At 46.4% G+C, this 21,902-nt stretch overlaps 1 protein-coding gene across 1 annotated transcript in view; it reads left to right on the top strand.

The window, feature by feature from the left end:
- Caf1-105 (chromatin assembly factor 1, p105 subunit) overlaps positions 1–21,902 on the top strand; it is a 100,156-nt gene that overhangs the window by 7,945 nt on the left and 70,309 nt on the right. Inside the window, exons 2-5 of the mRNA XM_068345129.1 lie at positions 2,595–2,739; positions 11,288–11,420; positions 16,873–17,085; positions 17,316–17,412. Of these exons, the coding sequence (XP_068201230.1) occupies positions 2,614–2,739; positions 11,288–11,420; positions 16,873–17,085; positions 17,316–17,412 (569 nt within the window). The 5' untranslated portion in view covers positions 2,595–2,613. The remainder of the gene's footprint in view (positions 1–2,594; positions 2,740–11,287; positions 11,421–16,872; positions 17,086–17,315; positions 17,413–21,902) is intronic.

The raw sequence follows: 21,902 nt of genomic DNA, 5'->3' as shown, positions 1-21,902 counted from the left end.
CGTATCCCTCCATAGAATTCTGTCGGGCAACAGAGTTGACAGCTACATGATTATCGGGTAAGTATATTCAAAAATTTATTTTACTAATGAAAATAACATTTTTTAGAATTCCGTTAGTTATGACTGAAAAAGCACTCTTGTGGTGTGGTCTATATACGCCTGCTGTCATTTTGATACAGTACAGCATTATTATTATTATTTTTTTCAATATTTGTGGTATGATATTGGTAAATCTTTTTAGGGTCTTAGGGGTTTGGTTGGTTACAAGATACTTGATGAGTGGGATGAGCAAGTCACTATCGTGCTGATCCTGTATTGCGGAGCACCCTATCTGTAGGGTGGGTACAGATTAACTGGCATTCTTGCCCATATCTTGGGTCAGATCTTATTGACACAATATGCATTTATCCCACATTGGTGTACCTTATGCTAGAATGAATCACTGTGATTTAATTAAAACAGTCACTGGATCCACTTAGTAACTGTCTACCCCGTCATAAAATATAGGAGTTTCAATTCAGATCTGTAGGCCACTGTTCTACATAAGCCCCGAAAAACCATATTCCATCTGTTTTATATTGAATATTGAAGGGGAAAACTAAACATTTACCCATGCTCTGGCTTGGTTAAACATTAAAGCCTAACGTTCTCCACAACCCAAAATTAGCCTGCTGTCTTTTTACTCTGCACTCTCCATATACTAGAACTAAGGACATTGCTCTCCGACTACTTTTTTTTTTTTTTTTTTGACTGCACAAGTTGAAATTTAGATGATTTTTATCAATAATCTTGGCCAATTGTGGCAGTTTTATCATTGATGTGTTTCCCCATTTAACATCAAACAGTTTAAAGAGACTTAGGAAAATTAGGAATGCAGTATATAATATGTGGTAATATGTGTAATCAATAAAGTTTGAGAGTGAGAAGTCAAGTAATAAGGATGAAAATGTTCAAGAAGTAGTTGAATAGAAGCACACTATCCATGCCAAGCATAGCATATAATATCCTGTTTGACCCGAACCTTATCCATCCCTTATACCCCGTACATAAATTTTGCATAAAGCTATATTTATCAGAGTTCATACATCAAGCTTGGGAGGTTGTTCTTTAATGTTAGCAGGTCTTCATAAGGGCCCACAGTTTTTGGAAGGTTTCAATGGTTGCACTTGACAGGTGTAGCTTAGCCCTAGAGCATTTACAGTATAGCACTATATAAACATTTGTATCTGAGCTAGCCTATTCCATCTTTTCCTCAGCCACAAATCAATTGCCTGAGAATGCTTCAACATTAGCTTAGATTTGGTAGGAATAGGTTGAATCTTGAAGAAATTTATTGATTTCAACAAGACCGTCCCAGTCAGCTTCTTCAACTCTGTTTGAGTGGGCTTGTATTCTATGCGTTCTAAATTTGTCCTTCACACTGCTTCTTCCTGTACATGATGAATCGCTTCTTGTGTGGACGTAGCTTAACAGGGTAAATTACAGCCAGGGCTCCAGCCACCCGTTGAGGTACTACCACTATAGACTTATGGGGTCCTTTGACTGGCTAGACAGTACTACATTGGATCCTCCTCTCTAGTTACGGTTCACTTTCCCTATGCCTACACATACACCGAATAGTCTAGCATATTCTTCAAAGATTCTCTTTTGTCCTCATACACCTGACAACACTGAGATTACCAAACAATTCTTCCTCACCCAAGGGGCTAACTACTACACTAATTGTTCAGTGGCTACTTTCGCCTTGGTAAGAGTAGTAGAGACTCTCTAGCTAAAGTAAGCAGCTCTTCTAGGAGAATGACACACTAAAATCAAACCATTGATCTCTAGTCTTGGGTAGTGCCATAGCCTCTCTACCATGGTCTTCCACTGTCTTGGGTTAGAGTTCTCTTGCTTGAGGGTACACTCAGGCACATTATGCTATCTAATTTCTCTTTTTCTTGTTTTGTTAAAGTTTTTATAGTGTATATAGGAAATATTTATTTTAATCTATTAAAATATATTTTTCCTTGTTTCATTTCCTCACTAGGCTATTTTCCCTGTTGGGTTCCCTGGGCTTATAGCATGCTGCTTTTTCAACTAGGGTTGTAGCCTAGCAAGTAATAATAATAATAATACAGGGTAGATAAAACTAAGTATCAGTTTGCTTAGGCTCTAACTCCAAGTAAGTTAAGGTAGTGCCTGTATTTTCCTTAGCATAGAGCATAGTCTAAATAATTAGGTAAGTGTGGTGTGCTAGCCTAACCTAATTGGTTGCAATCACCACTCCAAAAAACTTGTTTAATGTAGTGCAGGTACTGATGTTACAGGTAGTAGAAAATTGATTTGTTAAATAACTTAGTGCTTAAAAATAACTGGTGATTTATTTCATAGTGCTGTAGTTTATATTCTTTGTTAAAGATGTACATAAAGGAAAATATTGTATTTGTAGCTATTACAACTTCTTATTTCTGTGCTATGTACTGAGTGCTGTTTGCTTACAGTATTTTGATTTGTAGGATAACTTTGATGAAGTAATTTTTTCCTGTACCTATACTGTACAAGTGTACAGTATTGCCAAATTTTGTTGTTAATGAAAGTTTTGTTGTTTTCAGAATAAAACGAGGATAAGAAATGAAGGTCACCATTCCTGAGATTTCATGGCATAACCGAGACCCTGTGTTGGCGCTTGATATTCAGCCTAACCCACCAGATGGAATTTATCGATTAGCAACAGCAGGGACTGATACTCATGTTGTAGTAAGTGATGAGGAATAATGTTCTGGCTTTTTAATACTGCATCTTCTTGTTCCGACACAAATACAAACCCTCGTTCTTTACATATGAGAAGAGAACGGCGTAAGGTGGAACACGGCTATATAAATTTGTTCCAACACGGAGTACTTACCTCGAACTACTTTCTTAGAAGTATCTGGGATCTCCTCCCATCCGACCAGAGTTTTGTGTAGTTTACCCTATACCCGTTTTCTATGAGGGATAACCTCAGGCGGAGTGGTACGCCCCCTGAGGCTATCCCCGGGTCAGAGAGCATGCTTGCTCAGGTCTCGACCTCCAGTAAATTCTCTGGTCGCGTCGCGATATCATCTCGCCACCCCTTAATCCCAGTGTGACTTTGTGTCTCACGCGGTTCCCACGTGGTTCCTTTGTGCTCTTACCTTTGCTTTCCCTGTGCGTTCTTGTGTCTCGTGGTGCTTCGTGCTCCCCGCCGTTGTCCTGGGCCTTTGGCCGGTAAATCGTGTGGTGCGTTTCTGTCGAAACCTGAAGTAGACCCGCACTCCTTGTGTTCGTCGTGTAGGGGCAGTGTGTGTTCCCCTACTGCCACGTGTCCGGAGTGCGTGTCCTGGAACGAGGTGCAGTGGTTGCGTTATGGCACCAAGAAGAAGAAGGCGACAAAGAAGTCACCTAAGAAGCCGAGCATCTCTTCCCCCCTTGCTTTGCTGGGCGTGTCATCGGACCGAGCTTCCCTCCCCTACCCAGAGTAGGGGACGAGGTAAGTCCGTTGCGGGGAAGAGGCCCGTGGCCCTTCCCCAGGAGTCTGATCTGCAGGATAGTGGGGTTGTGGCGTCTTTCCAGGCAAGTGAGGGGCCTGAGGGAGCGACGGGAGTGTGTGGGGGACGGAGTCCTGGTGCAAGCAGGGCACGTCTCCTCGGATGACCCTATGTGGGGGAAAAATGTTCCTAACTCTTCTCCAGCCTCTTGGGCTTGTTTTTCAGGAACATCTGCCGCCGAGAAAGAACACTCACCGCCATCGAGAAAGAACACTCACCGCCATCAGACCCCCTTGCGTGGGTACCCCCGAAGACGCCCTTCAGGTCCCCGCTGAGAATGGAAGAAGGCTTCGGTACCTGGTCCTCCACTGAAGAGCGTCCACGCTCCCCTCCAGCGTCATCTGCTTCGTTTCCGGACGTCGTCTTGCAGGCCCCGTCGTCCATCGAGCGTCGAGGGAACCCTCCTACGTCATCGCGTGAGTCGGGCCCGCCTGAACGAGTCTACAAGTCGTCGGGCTCTTCAGTCGAGGCGGTTTCCTGCTCCTCGGAGGACGAAGCCCGGAGGAAACTCAGAAGACGTCGGGAGAAGTCCCGCAGGAATATGAGTTGGCGTTCCGTATCCCCCAGAAGGAAATGGAGAAGTGGCTCCCCGGATGAAGAGTGGGTAGTCATCCCTCGTAGCAGACTTTTAGAGTTGGCAGCAGTTCCGGGCTCTTCAAGTTGGCGCCCTAGAGCCCATTCTCCGGAGAGATACTCGTCCGGTGGCAGATTCGACCGACGGAGGGAGTCGTCATTCCAGGTCCCAGCAGACAGGCATAAGTTCGCAAAGGTTCCGACTCCATCCGCCCAGCGGAGAGAGTCGCCCCTTCGGTCTGGCAGCCGTGTCCTGACCTCCAAGGTGCTCCTGAGCCGTTAGGATCGTGAGATACGGCTCCTCTCGTCGAGCAGACCCGCAGATACATGGACCTCCGTGAGGAAAGATAGACCGAGGACGGAGGCCTCCGTCTCGATGGCTATGCCCGTCCTTCGGCCAGAACCCCAGGAGATGGAGAGTGCCAAGGCCTTGTCCTCTCCCCGGACGAAGACCTCCGCCGGAGGAGCCCCGTCTCAAGCATCAGTACGTCCTACGGAGGAGCTGGACGACCAAGGGGAGGGTTCAGCAGCGGAGGTGTCAGCCTATCGAAGGGTGATAGGGCTCATTCGGAGACACCACAGGCTGGACGAGCCCGAGGCCTCCTCCGAGGAATTCTGGTGATCCAGTCTCAACAGGGATGTGGAGCTAGGTAGAGCCCACGTGGACAAGATTGTGGCCAACCACGCCGAGGCTCCCAAGAACCAGAGTTCCTCCGAACTGCTTCAGGGCCTGAAGTCCCAGAGCAAGTTTCACCTCCCGGAGGGCCATCGTGCAGGCGCCTGTACACTGGAGCCTGCACTCGCCGTTTTAGGCCAGGGAGCGGCGGAAGAGAGTGCCTCTACAGCACCAATCTGCTTTTCTCCATCAGAAGCCACCATGATGGAGGAGATAGCGAAGGACCTCATGAACGTCTCCTCGTGGCTGGATTGGTGGGCCTCCACCCTAGTGGGCGTCCAGGCCTCGTACGACCTCACGGTTCCAGAGAATCAGGCCTTACTCAAGGAGCTGATTAGCTCGGGAGGTAAGGCCCTGAAGTTTCTGTCTTACCAGTCCCTAGCGCAGGCCGCCAACTGGGTCCTACGGAGGAGGGACACGGTCCTCAACAAGATTACTAGACGGCTTCCTGACAGAGAAGCGTGATCCCTGAGAAGCCTAACCCTGTGGGACGACTCGATTTTCCCCCTGAAGGCAGCTGGGGAGTCAATTGAAAGGGTCAGGAAACTCAAGGATCCGGGCGATTCCAGACCTCCTCCAGTGAGGAGACCTGCACACAGAAGGTCTACCTCCGATGTTCCTCTCCCTCCTCGGGCTTCACCTAGCCAGCCCAGGAGAGACACCCCTACTACGGCCTGGTCACAGTCCTCTCAGCCCTCCCGTAGGGGAGCAGCCTCAGCTCAATCCTCCTATAGACCTTCCTACGCAGCGTCCAGAAGAGGGCGTTCAGGCCGCGCCTCTAGGAGGAGATAGTGAGGGAGGCCCCCTACTCCTGCCGAAGGCTCAGGTGGGGGATGCCTCAAACACTCTTGGCAAGCATGTAAAGACCACGGAGCAGACCCGTGGACTGTGGCAGTCCTGAAGGAAGGGTACAGGTTACCCTTCCTAGCGGGCAGAGTGGCAGATCAGCGGGCAGAGTGGCTAGCCCCCAAGGACCCCTTGAAAAAGACAGCCCTGCAGGAGGAAGTCTCAGCGATGCTGGCGAAAGGAGCGATAGAACCAGTCAAGGACCCAGGTCCGGGGCTCTACAGCAGGCTTTACAGCAGGCTTTTCCTGGTGGAGAAAGCGACAGGGGGCTGGAGACCGGTCATAGACCTCTCAGCCCTCAACAAGTTCGTGTGCAAGACCGACTTCAAGATGGACACTCTGAAGTCGGTCTTAGCGTCCTTGAGGGAAGGGGACTTCATGATGTCAGTAGATCTCAAGGACGCCTACTTCCAAATTCCAGTTCACCCCTCCAGCAGGAAGTACCTACGGGTAAAATGGGGTACCCGAACGTTGCAGTTCAAGACCCTCTGCTTCGGGCTGTTCACAGCCCCTCAGGTCTTCACGACGGTCTCAGCCTGGGCACACGAACAGGGCATTCGCCTGATTCGGTACCTGGACGACCGGTTGTTACTTTCAGCCTCAGAGGAAGTACTGAGGGACCAAGGCACGAAGCTTCTGCGGTTCTGCAACGTCCTGGGTATCATCATCAACCTGGAGAAGTCCCAGTTGATACCCTCCATCAGGATGACCTACCTCGGAATGGTCCTGGACTCCCAGTTGGCGAGAGCCTTCCCCTCCGCGGAGAGACTAGACAACTTAGACCAGGTCCTCCGTCCCTTCCTGTCGGGCCAGCCCAGGAGAGTGAAGGACTGGCAGAGGCTGATAGCCCACCTTGTGTCATTAGAGAAACTGGTCCCCCAGGGCAGGCTGAAGCTCAGGGAGGTCCAGTGGAATCTGAAGGAGAGCTGGAACCAGAGGGACTCCCCCCACAAGGTGATTCCGGTTTTCCCAGAGACGAAGGAGGTCCTAGAGTGGTGGTGCGGCAGGTCGAACACCCTCAAAGGAATGCTCATCACAGCCGACCCTCTGGAGATGCTCCTGTTCACGGACGCATCAAAGGAGGGGTGGGGTGCCCATCTCCTCGGAAGGTCAGCAAGAGGGAGCTGGACGGACGAGGAGAAGCCCCAGCACATAAACGTGCTAGAGATGCGGGCAGTGCGAAGGGCGTGCCTGGAGTTCGTCCATCTACTCCGGGGGAACACCGTGGCTCTGGTGTGCGACAACACCACGGTGGTGGCCTACATAAAGAAACAAGGAGGACTAAAATCGAAGGAGTTGTGCGTCCTCACGTTGGAACTTCTGGAATGGGCCGAAGTAGAACAGATCAGAATCTCAGCAAGGTTCATTCCGGGAAAAAGGAACGTCCTAGCCGACGGCCTGAGCAGGATGGGACAAGTAGTGGGATCCAAATGGTCCCTGCACCCATAAGTAGCCAAAACCATCATTCAAAAATGGGGATCGCCAGTGATGGATCTCTTCGCAACGAGGTTGAACGCACAGCTCCCCGTGTTTTGTTCTCCTGTGCCAGACCCAAGAGCGGCGTTCGAGGATGCCTTCCAGCACCCTTGGGACACCCTCGACGTTTATGCCTTTCCCCCCTTCGGGATGCTCAGACAGGTCCTCAACAGAGTAAGGAGGGCGGACAACCTGTGGATGACTGGTAGCGCCCTGGTGGCCGGAGAGAGAATGGTTCGGGGATCTAAAAGAACTGGCACAACTTCCACCTTGGCCCCTTCCGGACAGGCCAGACCTTCTCCGGCAACCACATTTTCAAAGGTTCCACGAGAACCCTCGGTCCCTCCGCCTTCACGCGTGGAGGTTATCGAGCGTCTCCTGAGGAAAGAAGGCTATTCGTCAGGGACGGCAGCGAGGATGTCAGGCTACCTGAGGCGATCATCGGCAGCGGTCTACCAGGCAAAGTGGGCCACCTTTACTAAATGGTGCACTTCTAAGAACATCAAGCCCCTGAGGGCCTCCATCCCGGAGATAGCGGACTTCCTAGTTTATCTCAGGGACGTGGTCAACATGTCCATCCCGGCCATCAAGGGAGTACGAGCTGCTCTGGGCCAAGTCTTCCTCCTGAAGGGCATCATCCTGGGAACCTTCAGACATCTCTCGATGCTCATTAAGAGTTTCGAGCAATCGTGTCCCCCGCAAGCCGTTAGGGTGCCACAGTGGGACGTGGCCAGGGTCCTGAAGATGTTGTCAGAACCTCCCTTTGAACCCCTAAAGGACATCGTGGACAAGGATCTCACCCTCAAGAAAGTTTTCCTATTGGCATTAGCTTCGGCTAAACGAGTGGGGGAGATCCATGGACTGTCCTACGAAGTCGCTCACTCGAAGGGTTGGCGGGAGGTTACCTTCAGGTTCGTGTGGGATCCCAGGTTTGAAGGGTTCTCAGTACTGTACCAGCAATCCCTCGCTCGGACAACTCGAGGGACTTGCGTCTGTGCCCTGTCTGGGCGGTAAGGAAATACTTAAAGAGGACAGCCAGACTTCGGACCGAGATCAAAAGTCTTTTTGTTTCCACAGGCCTAGTGAAGAAGCCAGTCTCGAAGAACATTATCTCCTTCTGGCTGCGGCAGGTGATAATCAGGGCCTACAGTAAGGCAGGTATCCCCCTGCCGGGAAAACCCAGACCCCACGACATTAGGGGTCTTAGTACTATGTTAGCTTTCGAGAAGAATGTGGCAGTGGGCCAGATCCTGAGAGCAGGCACCTGGGCTAACCAGTCTACCTTCACTGCTCACTACTTGAAAGACTATTCAAGAAAATCCCTGGACGGGTTCTCGATAGGTACCGTCATTTCCGTGCTCCAAACGGTTTAAAGGTGTAGCCCCAGTGATAACCGCGGGTAGTAAGTACAAGAGACACAGGTTCGTTCCTTAACCCCCCTTGTTCTTCCTCCCCCTATTTCCGCTTCAAATGGTCTCAGATAGGATCCTGAGCCGGCTACAAGTACCCCAACTTTGGAAGGACATGTCTCCCAGGATTTTTTGCAGAGGTGAGTTTCTTAGACACTAAGATGAGTTTTTTGTGTAGTTTCCTCTTTTCTCGCTTTTTTTGGGGTCAACAGGACCTAGCCTCCTATCTAGGTCTTTGGATATATCTCAGCACAGTCTCAGAAGTTAAAAGGCCACTCCCACCTCCTAAAGTATAAGTCTCCTAAGAAAGTAGTTCGAGGTAAGTATTCCGTGTTGGAACAAATCACAAATTTTAAGTAATTTGTATTTTTCCTAACAGTACTTATCGAACTACTTTCGGGTAATGGCCCGCCCTTCCTTCCCCGAGTGCCTCCTGGAATTCTTAGAGACCTAAGCTACCAAGAACTTGTAATTTGTATTTTTCCTAACAGTACTTACCTCGAACTACTTTCGGGTAATGGCCCGCCCAGACTTCCCCGAGTGCCTCCTGGAATTCTTAGAGACTTAAGCTACCAAGAACTTACTGGAGGTCGAGACCTGAGCAAGCATGCTCTCTGACCCGGGGTTAGCCTCAGGGCGCATATCACTCCGCCTGAGGTTATCCCTCATAGAAAACGGGTATAGGGTAAACTACACAAAACTCTGGTCGGATGGGAGGAGATCCCAGATACTCCTAAGAAAGTAGTTCGAGGTAAGTACTGTTAGGAAAAATACAAATTACTTAAAATTTGTGATTTTTAACGAGGTGTCAACAACTGTACTACAGTAGTTGTTAATAGTGGGTAGCGGATTAACATTGCCTTCCCGCTTATTCACTACAACTCCACTTCGATTTCAGCCTTGGTTGAGGGTGGACATTCTCTTCCATGTTCTTGGAATTAGCTTAATACAGTACTAATTTTTCTTTTTTCTTTCGCAGGTGTGTGCGCGCGCTTGAGGTTGCGGGACATTTGGGTTTGACCAACTTTGTCCTACAGGCAGAGGACACTCCTGCATTCAGGCTACTTAATGCGACGAGTGTCAGGAGTAACCATCATGAGAGGTATGGCGGGAGGGGGAAGCAGTAGTCGAAAGGAATTCTTCGCCTTTCAGGTCTTCCTCAAAGTCGAAGAAGTCCCAACTTCTTCCTCCCTCTTCTTGTTCGGTCTCTTCCTGCTGTCAATTGAGAAAGAGCGGTGGGCATTTAACCCTAGTGGTCAGGAAGCTCTTCTCGTCTCTCTCCCAGTAAAGGGGCTTGGGGACTGCATCCCAACACAATTTTTATCTTTTGTGGCCTTCCTTGAGACTTTCGGGTCCCCTGGGAACGACAGGCTACTGGAGGTGTTGGTTCGTGGGGCTCAGCAGAAGTGTTTCTGTTCCTGCTAGAGTTGGCTTGGGCACTTACTCTAGAACAGACAAGCCCCCCCCCCCCCCACAGAAAACGAACAAAGTAATGACTGTGAGGGTTTGCCAGACGTAGATCTCTTTGCAACGATGCTCAACTGGAAACTTCCGGTGTATTGGTTGCCAGTACCAGACCCACAGGCGCCATTCCAGGATGCCTTCCAACACCTGTGGGGCAACCTGGATGTTTACGAAGATTTTTTCGACCATTTGTGGAACGGATGTCTTGATACCTTGTTATTGGTGTCATGGAAGGCGTGCGTCTCCTCTTGGACACACTATCCCTTTAATCTCTGTAAAAGGCTATTGCTCGGCCTTAAAGGTTTAAAGGCCATTCATGAATGGCAAGGACAAGGGACAGTGACATTGCCCTATTGAGCAGGACAATGCCATAGAAACACTATATATACATATGATCAGCAACAAAGCCCCCCTCCACCCAAGCTAGGACCAAGGTGGGCCAGCAATGGCTGCTGATGATTCAGTAGATAAACCTATAGGACCCCCCCTCCGCCCCCCGCCCCCCGCCCCCCGCCCCCCGCCCCCCGCCCCCATCCTTAGCTTACAAGGATGGTGAGGTTGGAGCGACTAAAGAAACTAAAATGTTTGAGCGGGACTCGACCCCCCCGTCTGGCGTTCACCAGTTAGGGACTGTAAGGAGTTGATATTTCCTCTTTGGCTGAATTGTCTATGCTCATACAGGTCTTTGAGCAAATTGCCCCCCTGTCGGAAGTTAAACCACCACCTTCGAACATCACAGAAGCTTTGCATTTCCTGAAGGAGCCCTTTATGAGCTGTTGAGCGGAACCTCTGACAGAGACTTGACTCAAACGGTTTTCTTTCTCACCCTGCTTGGTCTTTCATATGACATAGCCCACTCAGTGGGATGGGTTCAGATTTCGTTCAACTTTGTCTACTTTGTGTGGTCCATAAATGGCTATTGCCTGGCCTTGAGTAGGGTCATTTTGAAAGGATTTGCTCCCTCTTCGGCTGAATTGTATATGCTCAGACAGAGCTTTGAGCAACCTTGCCCCAGTTAGAAGTTAGATCACCTCCGTGGAATGTCACAAGTTTTTGAGTTCCTTGAATGGAGAATAAACAAGAATTGTATGAGCTTGAAGACTTTAAATGGCTTTGAGTTTAGATGCCATTCTTTAATTGAAAATTTAAGTATTTTTTTTATTGAGTAGGTAATTGTGCATGCATGACTTTCTAATTTTCCTATTTACATTTGATATTTTGTCTTTTTTTAAGGTACTCCTAATGCATATTGGTTTCTTTGTTTTTCAAATACTTAATACATTGTGTTATTGCAGATATGGCAGTTAAGGATATTGGATAATGGAGGCATAAGCGTGGAAATGCTGAGTGATCTCACACGACACAGTAGAGCTGTTAATGCTGTTCGATTTTCCCCGGATGGAGAGATGTTAGCTTCTGCTGATGATGGTGAGCTGCTTAGTTAGGAATTTCTTTTTTATCTTACCTCTGCGAAATATTTGCCTTTGTCTATATTGAATACTGCTAGATGATATTGGAAATTCTTAATTATCTACCGCTTTTGCTTATGAAGTTTGTTCCTACATGAATACAAACAATCTTCCTTCAATAGAAATATGACTTTAATGCAGCTGGAAACGACTGTTTAAACTTTTAACAAGGTAAACATAATTGTCTGGCGGGTGGAGCAACCCTCACTTTGACCTCGGCTGGTGGATAGCATAGATGTACTTCTCATTGTCTGCTTCTGGCTGTTTTAATCTTTTGCTTTTTCTTTCAGGTTGAATGAAATTTTTTGCAGGTAGCTGTTTGAGGGATATTAATGGAAGAAGCCAGTGATATGTAGTGTTTCATGATAACTTTGATTATATGACAGCTTTTTGTGGTACCTGCTGTTATCCAACATCCTTACAGCAAGTTGGTTTTCATTGGACATTGCTGGTGTTCATTGGAAAATGAGCTTGCAACCTCTGAATTTGAAGAGGTTAGGTGCACCCTACACTTCTATGATATCTGCAGATTCCCGAAAGTTGTAAGGACTTGGTTGTGCTGTTGTGGTCTCATTTCCTGTGAGTGTCTATGGTCTGCACGACTCAGAAGACAAATTTTAAGTTCTCCCTTCTCCCCTGGTCCATCTTTGCTGTAACCTTCTGTAGAAGAATGAGAAGATGAACCTCCCTTCTAGAATGAGTTCTGAGAGTGGTCCCATAGTGTGAATTGGGAAGAAACATCTGTGCATACTACACTAAGGAGGTATTCTGTCATGGTTCTCTGTGCATATATTAACACCTTTTATCTGTGCTCAGTCTTGTACCACAGGAGTAAGGGACAAGAGTTGTCCCATAACAGGAAGAAACATTTGTACCCATAACTCACACAAGCTGAGCATAGGCACTGCTGGTCAGGTTGGATTTCCCCTTCCTATATTATCTCTCTCTTTTGTGAGAGAGAGAGAAGCGTACTTGTGAAAGCAATATCAGTGTGCACTGCCACTGTTGTATCCCCTTTGCCACTCACACGACCAACGAAGGAATTTACTGGTGGTCAAGGTGTCTTAATTGTCTATCTCACTCAACCGAGTGACGAGACCCTCCCATGACTGATCTCTCCATGTGTACGAGTGGAAAGATGTTATGTACCAGAAACATATGTACTCTGGGAGATGATCCTAATATGATCTCACTTCGCACACAGGTGAGTGGGTAAGTTTCTGGAACACTTCCTTATCCTAGTATATGTTTTGGTATGTGGTACTGATGTTCATGGGCCTGCTTCTAGTACTCGGTCTTGTATGAGCTCTGATGTTCAGGACATGGGCTGCCATCCTCGTTCACTTCCTTCTCATGAAAATTTTGATGGCACATTGATAGTAACTGCAAAAACTCCTGCCTCGGTTGGATGAGTAACTCTGACCAATGTTTGCTCTTCTCTTTAAGACAGCTTTCTATAAGTCTCCTTTTCATGAGCCTGTCATCCATATGCACAAGCTTCACAAAACATTCTTCCAAGTGCACAATGTTTTACGAGCCCGTTATTTGCACACGATCTACTCAAACTTGATCGTCCACGTGCACTATCTCCTTGCATTCCATTTCAGATTGCTTTTGGTGTCCAAACTTGTGACCAGTCACAACGTGATCACTCTTTTCCTCTTGGTTAGTCGAGTAACAAGAATGCCCCTGACTAATCTCTCCCCATGTACATGTGGGAGGGATGATGCGTACTGGAATTGTATCTTCCCATGGGGACGATCTTACTACAGTAGTACCTTTGGTTACGAGTTTACTTTGTTCTGGAAGTGAGCTTGCAACATACAATGCTGTAGTCCTAAAATATTTTCCTGTAAGAACTAAGGAAATTCCCTCGATGCATTCCACATCTATAAATACACAAACATTATACTCATCTTCATGTTTTGTAATGGTAGTTACTGTATAAATTATATTCCATAAATCAGAAATTAATAATCAAAATTAATATTTCACAAAAAAAGATAGAAATAATTGTCAATTTAACTGGCACATTACCATTGAGGAGAGTCATGGCTGATGTGAGGGAGACGAGATAGTGGAAGAGGGGGTTACTGATTAGAAGTAAAATCTCCCTCTATTTGAATTCTATTGTTAACAGAATCACTTAATTTACTATTTTTGGGTACTTGGTCATCTTTTTTTTTACACTTGTGTTCAACTTTGGCAAGGAATCTATCTAGAGAAGACAACTTTTGCTTTTTTTTTTTTTTAAATGGCCATAAAAATAAGATTTGGTATTATTGGTATATACATTCTCTGCTCACTCTACCAAAGCCTTACAAAACTATAGATGTTCCATATTCTAAACTTCCTAATTTCACTTGAAGTGAGAGGTTTGTCATTCTGTCCTCCTCCTCAGATGAAATCGGCATTCTGTTGAGTCTAGATATATGCAGCTCCAATATCATTGCTTTTCACAATAAGGTTTTTGGTAATCATATCACCTGCTAACTGCTTCTCATTAATCCAGATAAGTAGAAATGTTTCAACTGAAGGAATATGTGGCCATTGTTTCATCAATTTCAGCATCCCTTTCGCAATATCAATTAATTTGAAATCTATTTTGTTCAGAATTGTAACTATACCAATTGTGGATGTTGTACAATTAAAAGTTTAAAGGCCGCTCATGAATAACAGCGGCAAGGGACAGTAACATTGCCCTATCAAGCAGGCCAATGCCTTAGAGACTGACCTTATTACATTTGATTAGTGCCCAAGCCCCCTCTCCACCCAAGCTAGGACTAAGGAGGACCAGGCAATGGCAGTTGATGACTCAGCAGATAGACCTATAGGCTCCCCAAACCCATCATTCTTAGCTCACAAAGAGGTTGGAGCGACCAAAGGAACTAAAGGGTTTGAGCAGGTGGATTGCATGCATACGGCGTTCATGCATCATGATAATTTTCTTTTACACTTCTAAGGGAATTATCTTCTTACTGTCTCTCTTAATTATCCTGTTGACCCCTTTTTCATGATATTGTTAACCTTAAAATGCAGCACAAAATGTCTATGATGAACAATAGTGATCACAACTCTATAAAGAACTCGCTGTCACAACTCAACAAAGAACATTTCAAAGATGCTTACATGTGATGGTGCTTTAATGAGTGATACTCGAGAGGGAAAGAGTCTGAGGCTCTGAGCAAGGGGGCTTGCAAACTAATATGAGACAAAGTAGGGTAAAATCACATGAAAACTGCATGGGTGGCGTCTGGGGACTGCGTGACAAATTTCTGCTCCACAAATGATAGCTTGTTAGTACTTATTCACTAAACATGCCATACAGAGCAAATTATTTGCTTGAAGACTCACTCGTAACCCAACTCCAATTTGTATGCTTGTATTCAGAGTTACTTACAGTCCAGGGTTCAGGTATTCACACTGTTAGACACATCGTGCCTGTTCTTGAGTGACTAGGGTCGCAGAATTTTTGTATCTGCTTCGTTCCTGCTTTTTCAGTACACGATACGGGTGGAAGAGGAACCTACTATATGATAGTTCTTATCGCTTGTATGAACTACAAAATCTTCCTTTCACTAGAACCAAGATTTCCCCGTGCTCTTCCCCTTTGTGTTTCTTTTACTAGAACTAAGATATCCCTGTGCTCTTCCCCTTAGTGTTCACAGAACCATTCCTATTGTGTTCTCACCATTCAAGATGAGTTTCTCCATGCTTGTTTTCCACTGTCATTGTTTCCCACTTGATTTGCTGCATTCTATGATCGGAACTTTAAGCTTGTTCATCGGGTGATTGTTGCTTTCGAGTCACCAGGGGATTGGTACATTCATTCTCAGCATCACCATTCCAGAAATCTTTTGAGATCTTCTGACATGGTGAAACTGTTCCACGATCTAGATCTTCTATCTCGCAGAAACCATTGTAGAACATAGGATCTTTCATGCCCTGAGATTTTCTCATACGCCAAAGTCATCCAACTCATTTGTGCGGTAGGGATTGGAACCGACTCTAAGTCTAATCTGAACACTTATACAAGCAACAAGATGCCACACTGTGCTTGCACAGTTGTTGGCAAGTATCCTCCCTAACCAAGGACAGGCACTCAATTGCTCCATTCCATTAGAGACTGACTACGAGTATCCTAAAGGGAGAAAGGGTGCTTCAAGGAAACTTAGGGATAATGTCATTGAAGAAGGCGAGTAAAACCTATCAATAGGAGTCACGTATGAGTGATTCCTATTATTTCTCTAACCCATGGGGGTATAGAATGTGGTACCAAGAACATATCTGCTCGAGGAAGGGATCCTAGTATGTTCTCATATTGTTCATGAAGTGGGTTGATGCATATCTAGAACGTACATATATCTGAGTAGACATATCAGTACGTGGTACAGGTACTCACCTGCTACCTGTGCTCGGTTTGTTACAATAATATTCACGCACTGCCTGTAGGAATAAAGGGCTCCGCCTTCGTTCCCTTTCCTGGACGTTTTACTTATTTCACTGGGAGAGTAAGAAGCAATGCATGCTGAGAACCTTCCTCATTAGGAATATCTGCACACACTGCTACTACTACATGTACGCCGTTTCATTCCAGGACCTGGTTGTGCCAAAAACTATCTAACCAGTAAGTGGTATCAAAATATTCTGTTCCTTCTGTTACTAACCACACTCATGGGCATCAGGAATAAGGGTTCCGTCCTTCTTTCGCTTCAATCCATTTGTAAACGCAAGTTTTCTTGGGAGCATGATCCCCATAAACGTTCTGCAAAGCTTGAATGATCTCCATCCCTTTCCAACCAAGCTGTACTATAAAATTTATGATCATTCTTATCTCAAAATGCTCACATTCCATGGGGCAAAAAAACTACCTTTTATCAACTATCACCTCACGGCTTCGTTTCCAGGCAAATACTAATTGCTAGCAAATGATATATAGCAAAGATCATGCTCTTTCTGGCTGACATATTCGAACATGTTTTATCTTGTCGGCACTCAGGCCATGAGAGCATTCCACAGATTTTTTTTAATTACCCTCGTAAACATGGAAATGTAGGTTATTATAGACTACGTGAGCAAGTATATCCGATGGTGACAAATCTTGTATATAGCTTGAGTAGCCCTCCTCGGCCTTGTTGTGAAGAGGTTAAAGGTCCTAGGTTTTATATTTAGGAAAAATGTATGTTACTTTAGCAAAAATTTGTGATATTTGTATTATAGTTGAGTTTGTTATAAAAATGGTACTAAGTTTTCCATTGTAATTTATGTGTGGATTATAAGAAACTTTAAGTCAAGGTGAATCACAAAAAGAAAAAAAAAAAGGTTCTCATATGGAGTTGTATGAATGTTGAAGCAGCCTAACTTTATGTTGTTGCTTTAAATTGGTTCTTATTAATTTTTTTTTTATACAGAGGCTGCTATTATATTGTGGAAGAAACAGGAGTTAGCTGAAGGTGATATATTTACAGAAGATTCAGAAAAGGAAAATAAAGAACTTTGGGTAATACACAAGATGCTTAGAGGTCATTTGGAAGATGTCTATGACATTTCTTGGTCTAAGTGTTCTCAGTATCTAGTTTCTGGGGCAGTGGATAATAGTGCAATATTGTGGGATGTTAGTAAAGGTAAGACTTTGACTAATAATTTGGCATAGTTTTAACATTTAGCTCCTGTGACTATCTTATAATTTTCAAATTACATAAGCTAAACTGATATTTGTACAAAATTCAAAATACTAGCATACTTTCATTAGTAAGCCAAGTTTGTTGTGATGATGAAAGAGGATTGATTTTTATAGCAATATGAATAATTCTCATCAAAATGGGAGAGTATACCATAAATTATCCACTTTCAGGTAAACACATGTCAATTCTGAAAGAACATAAAGGTTTTGTGCAAGGTGTCGCATGGGATCCATCCAACCAGTATATTGCCACTCTTTGCTCTGACAGGTTAGTTTGATTTGTCTCTGCATTCATTTAATTGTGTGTACGGTAATTTTGTTTTCATTGGTATATTTTATGGTTGATATTGAATAAGCAATCAACTTTAAAAATTTTACATTGCCAGATCAAACAAGCAGTTTTTTTGTAATGAAGTAACCTTTACTCTTTCCATAGTTTTTGCAATTGAAATATTATATTTTGATCGTAGACTAGGAGAGATTAATGCAACTTTATTGCTGTAACAGCCTTTTAGATGTAAAAATTCTGTTTTATTTTGTGTGTGTTGGACACATTAACCCCTTCACTACCATGGCGTCGTTATGCGTCAAAAATCATGCCTGGTGATACATACGGTGACCTCCAGCTATGTCATTATTATTATTTTTCAATATTTAACTTAGCCGGTGATTATAATAGCTGCAACTCTGTTGCTCGACAGAAAACTCTAAGGTAAAACTCGCCAGCGATCGCTACACAGGTTGCGGGTGTGCCCAACAGCGCCATCTGTCGTCCAGATACCCAGTACTCAATGTAAACAAAGACTCAATTTTCTCTCTGTCATGCTATCGACAAGACGTACTTACTCGCTGTTGCTAAACTGGAGTTTTTTCACAACTAATTGGTGAAGTACATTATTCTAGTTTTGAGCTTTCGCTGTGCAGGGTTTCTCTTCACAAATCCTTGAACTCTTTTTGATAACGGATTCTTTGTTGATGACTTTTTGATAGTTTTTTGAATTCCCCTTTGACCAATTCAAAATGGCTGACCCTTCACAAGTCCCAAAATTTAGGAAGTGCAATGCTAGGGACTGTTCAAGGCGTCTTCCGAAGGCTTCTATCGACCCTCACACTGTTTGTTCCAATTGTCGGGATAAAACCTGTCAATTGGAAGATCGGTGTGAGGAGTGCGTTGGGCTTTCGGAATTCGATTTTATCGAATTCCAAAAGTATACACGTAGGCTAGAGAGAGATAGAGTTAGGAGAAGTTCCTCTCGTTCTATTGATATTTCCTCTCCTCATGCCCCACAACCTATTCCTTCCCCTGTAGTGGTTGCTCCTAATCCCCCTCCTGGCACTCAGGAACCTTCGATGGCTGATATGATGCGTGCCATCCAAGCTCTGGGTGAGAGAGTTGAGTCCCTTGCTAGTGACCGTAATCAGCTCATGGCGGATGTGAAGGAGCTGAAGTGCAAAAGTGCAGTGGGAAGTGATAAAGTGAGTGATAGTGTTGTGGATAGTGTTGCGCTTGAGGGTTCGTCTGTTCGTGCCTGTCGTCCTCCTAGTCCGGGACCTCTTGCAAGCTCCCAAGTCCAGGGGAGAAGCAATGTCGTACGACAGATGGGTTCGAGAGGCTTTAATCAGCGAACAGACGTTCCCTCCGTGGTATCGGGCGTATCTACCCAAGATCGCCCCTGCCTAACTAAGACGAGAGAGCCCATTTATACCTCGTCTTCGGAAGGTGTTTCTCGCAAGAAACCATGGACCAAGGTCTCACGACCGTTAAAGCGCAAGTCGGTCCCTTCCGCACAAGTCCAACGGCCCAGTTGTCAGTTCGGACTCGCTGCAGTCATCCGATGACTGCTCACCTCCTAAGAGAGGCAAAGCGGTACCGCTTCAGACAGTTACACCGTCTGTCGCCGCACCTGCTCCTGTAGACCCTAAGTGGTCTTTACTGCAAGACATGCAGTCTAAACTAACGTCTCTTATGCAGGACTTTCGTGCGGAGAAGGTTGCTGCCGCACCAGCTAGTGCAGCTCCTTGCCTACAACCGCCCACACGATCGGTTGAGCGTCCGGTGGACGCTGAGGTAACCTTCTCACGCACACCAGTTGAGAGAGTTCCGCCACCCATGCGTTCCAGTGTGATCTGCCAGCCGCATGTTGACGTTCAGCGACGCACGGAGGTATCCGTTGACGTTCGTGAGGTTCAACAACCGTCAGAGTTGTTTTGTTTTGACGCGGTGCGTCAACCTCCGCAACCCAGTGTGGTTGCCACTGCTCACCCACATCAGTCCAGACAGTCTGGAGTAGACGCTGTGCGTCCCCGCGCTGCTATGGTTGTTGCCAGCTCACAGACTGGGCAGCAGTTCCATGACGTTGCGTCCGGCTCAGTCACGCATGCACCCGTGCGACCGGACTCAGCTAACCAGCCGTTACCCACTCCGTTGCCGTTCCCTCATCAGTTATCGGATGAGGGACTTTCTGATGATGATGTTGCTGCACACGTAGATGAACCGCATTCAGAACTGGACGAGCCTAAGTCTACGCAACCCTCTTTGGACTTTAGGAAAGTTTTGGCCCTTTTCAAAGAGATGTTTCCGGACCAGTTTGTTTCTGTGGCTCCGCGTTCTCCTCCGTCAGAGTTTGTGTTAGGCATGCCGTCAACCACTCCTGCCTTTACTAGACTCGTCCTCGCACGCTCGTCCAAGAGAGCTTTGCGGGTGATAGGAGAATGGCTGCAGTCCAAGAAGAGTTTAGGGAAGACAGCTTTTACGTTTCCCCCTGCTAGACTCTCTTCTAGATCGAGCGTCTGGTATGCCACGGGAGAAGTTCTCGACTTGGGAGTTCCTGCCTCTGCCCAGGGCGACTTCTCAAGTCTTGTAGACTCTCCCCGCCGCCTTGCCATGAGACGCTCAAAGATATGTTGGTCATCTTCGGACCTGGACCACCTTTTGAAAGGTATCTTTAGAGCCTTCGAAGTTTTTAACTTCTTAGACTGGTGTCTAGGAGCTCTAAGCAGAAAAATCTCTCCGACAGAGAAGGAGACTTCCTTGCTCATTATGTCCTGCATGGACAAGGCCGTACGTGATGGGTCTAATGAGCTTGCTGCATCATTTGTGTCCGGAGTCCTTAAGAAGCGTGAAAACCTATGCTCATTCCTTTCAGCTGGAGTTACACCATGCCAGAGATCCGAACTTCTGTTTGCTCCTCTTTCCAAGTGCCTTTTTCCAGAAGACCTGATTAAGGAAATTGCCGCTTCTTTGATACAGAAGGACACTCACGATCTTGTTGCGTCCTCAGCTCGCAAAGCCACCCCTTTGCCTACCTTGTCAGCTAGACCAAGGATGGACACTCCAGCGTCCCGTTTTATTCCGCCCTTTCGTGGCAGAGCCTCCAGCAGAGGAGGTGCTCGTGCCGAAGGGAAACGAGGAAAGAAGAAAGGAACCAAGTCCTTTAAGGGCAGAGTCTGACTGCCAACTTCTTCAGACAGCAGTGGGAGCCAGACTCAAGAACTTCTGGCAGACCTGGGAAAAGAGAGGCGCAGATGCACAATCTGTGAAGTTGCTCAGAGAGGGGTACAAGATCCCGTTTGTACGGAAACCCCCTCTAGCAACGTCTCCCATCGATCTCTCTCCCAGGTACAGAGAGGAAGACAAGAGACGAGCATTGAAACAGGAAGTGTCTCTTTTACTAGAGAAGGGAGCGGTGGTCAAAGTCTCGGACCATCAAACCCCGGGATTCTACAACCGCCTCTTCTTGGTGTCAAAGAAGACAGGAGGGTGGAGGCCGGTGCTAGACGTCAGTGCGCTGAATGTCTTTGTCACAAAGCAGACGTTCTCCATGGAGACCACAAAGTCGGTTCTAGCAGCGGTCAGAAGGGAAGACTGGATGGTCTCTTTAGACCTAAGGGACGCCTACTTCCACGTCCCCATCCACCCGGACTCCCAACCTTATCTGAGATTCGTTTTCGAAAAGGTTGTCTACCAGTTTCAAGCCCTGTGCTTTGGCCTAAGCACAGCTCCTCTTGTGTTTACGAGGCTGATGAGGAATGTAGCCAAATTCCTTCATTTAGCGGACATCCGAGCCTCCCTCTATTTGGACGACTGGCTTCTCAGAGCTTCTTCCAGTCGTCGCTGTCTGAAGGATCTAAAGTGGACTCTAGATCTGACCAAGGAATTGGGTCTCCTTGTCAATATGGAAAAGTCACAAGTGGTCCCATCCCAAACTATTGTGTATTTAGGGATGGAGATTCACAGTCTAGCTTTTCGGGCTTTTCCGTCGGCCCCCAGAACAAGCCAAGCCCAGTTATGCATCCAGAACATGCTGAAGAAGGAACGATGTTCAGTCAGGAAGTGGATGAGTCTGATAGGGACGCTATCATCCCTGGAACAGTTTGTGTCATTAGGAAGACTACACCTCCGTCCTCTTCAATATCACCTAGCATTTCACTGGAAAAAGGACAAGACGCTAGAAGCGGTCTCGATCCCCATTTCCGAGAAGATGAAGTCTTGCCTGACGTGGTGGAAGGACAGTATCAGCCTCAGAGAGGGTCTGCCCCCGGCTGTTCAGACTCCCAACCACGTTCTCTTCTCGGACGCATCGGACGTAGGCTGGGGCGCGACATTAGACGGACGGGAATGTTCGGGAATATGGAACTCGAGTCAAAGGACAATGCATATCAACTGCAAGGAGCTACTGGCAGTACATCTGGCCTTGAAAAGCTTCAGGTCTCTCCTTCAAGGCAAAGTGGTGGAGGTGAACTCGGACAACACCACTG

Source organism: Palaemon carinicauda, chromosome 21, assembly GCF_036898095.1.
Source record: "Palaemon carinicauda isolate YSFRI2023 chromosome 21, ASM3689809v2, whole genome shotgun sequence".
NCBI lineage: Eukaryota > Metazoa > Arthropoda > Malacostraca > Decapoda > Palaemonidae > Palaemon > Palaemon carinicauda.
The sequence above is the reverse complement of the archived record's forward strand: the minus strand, read 5'-3'. Positions and strand labels throughout refer to the sequence as shown.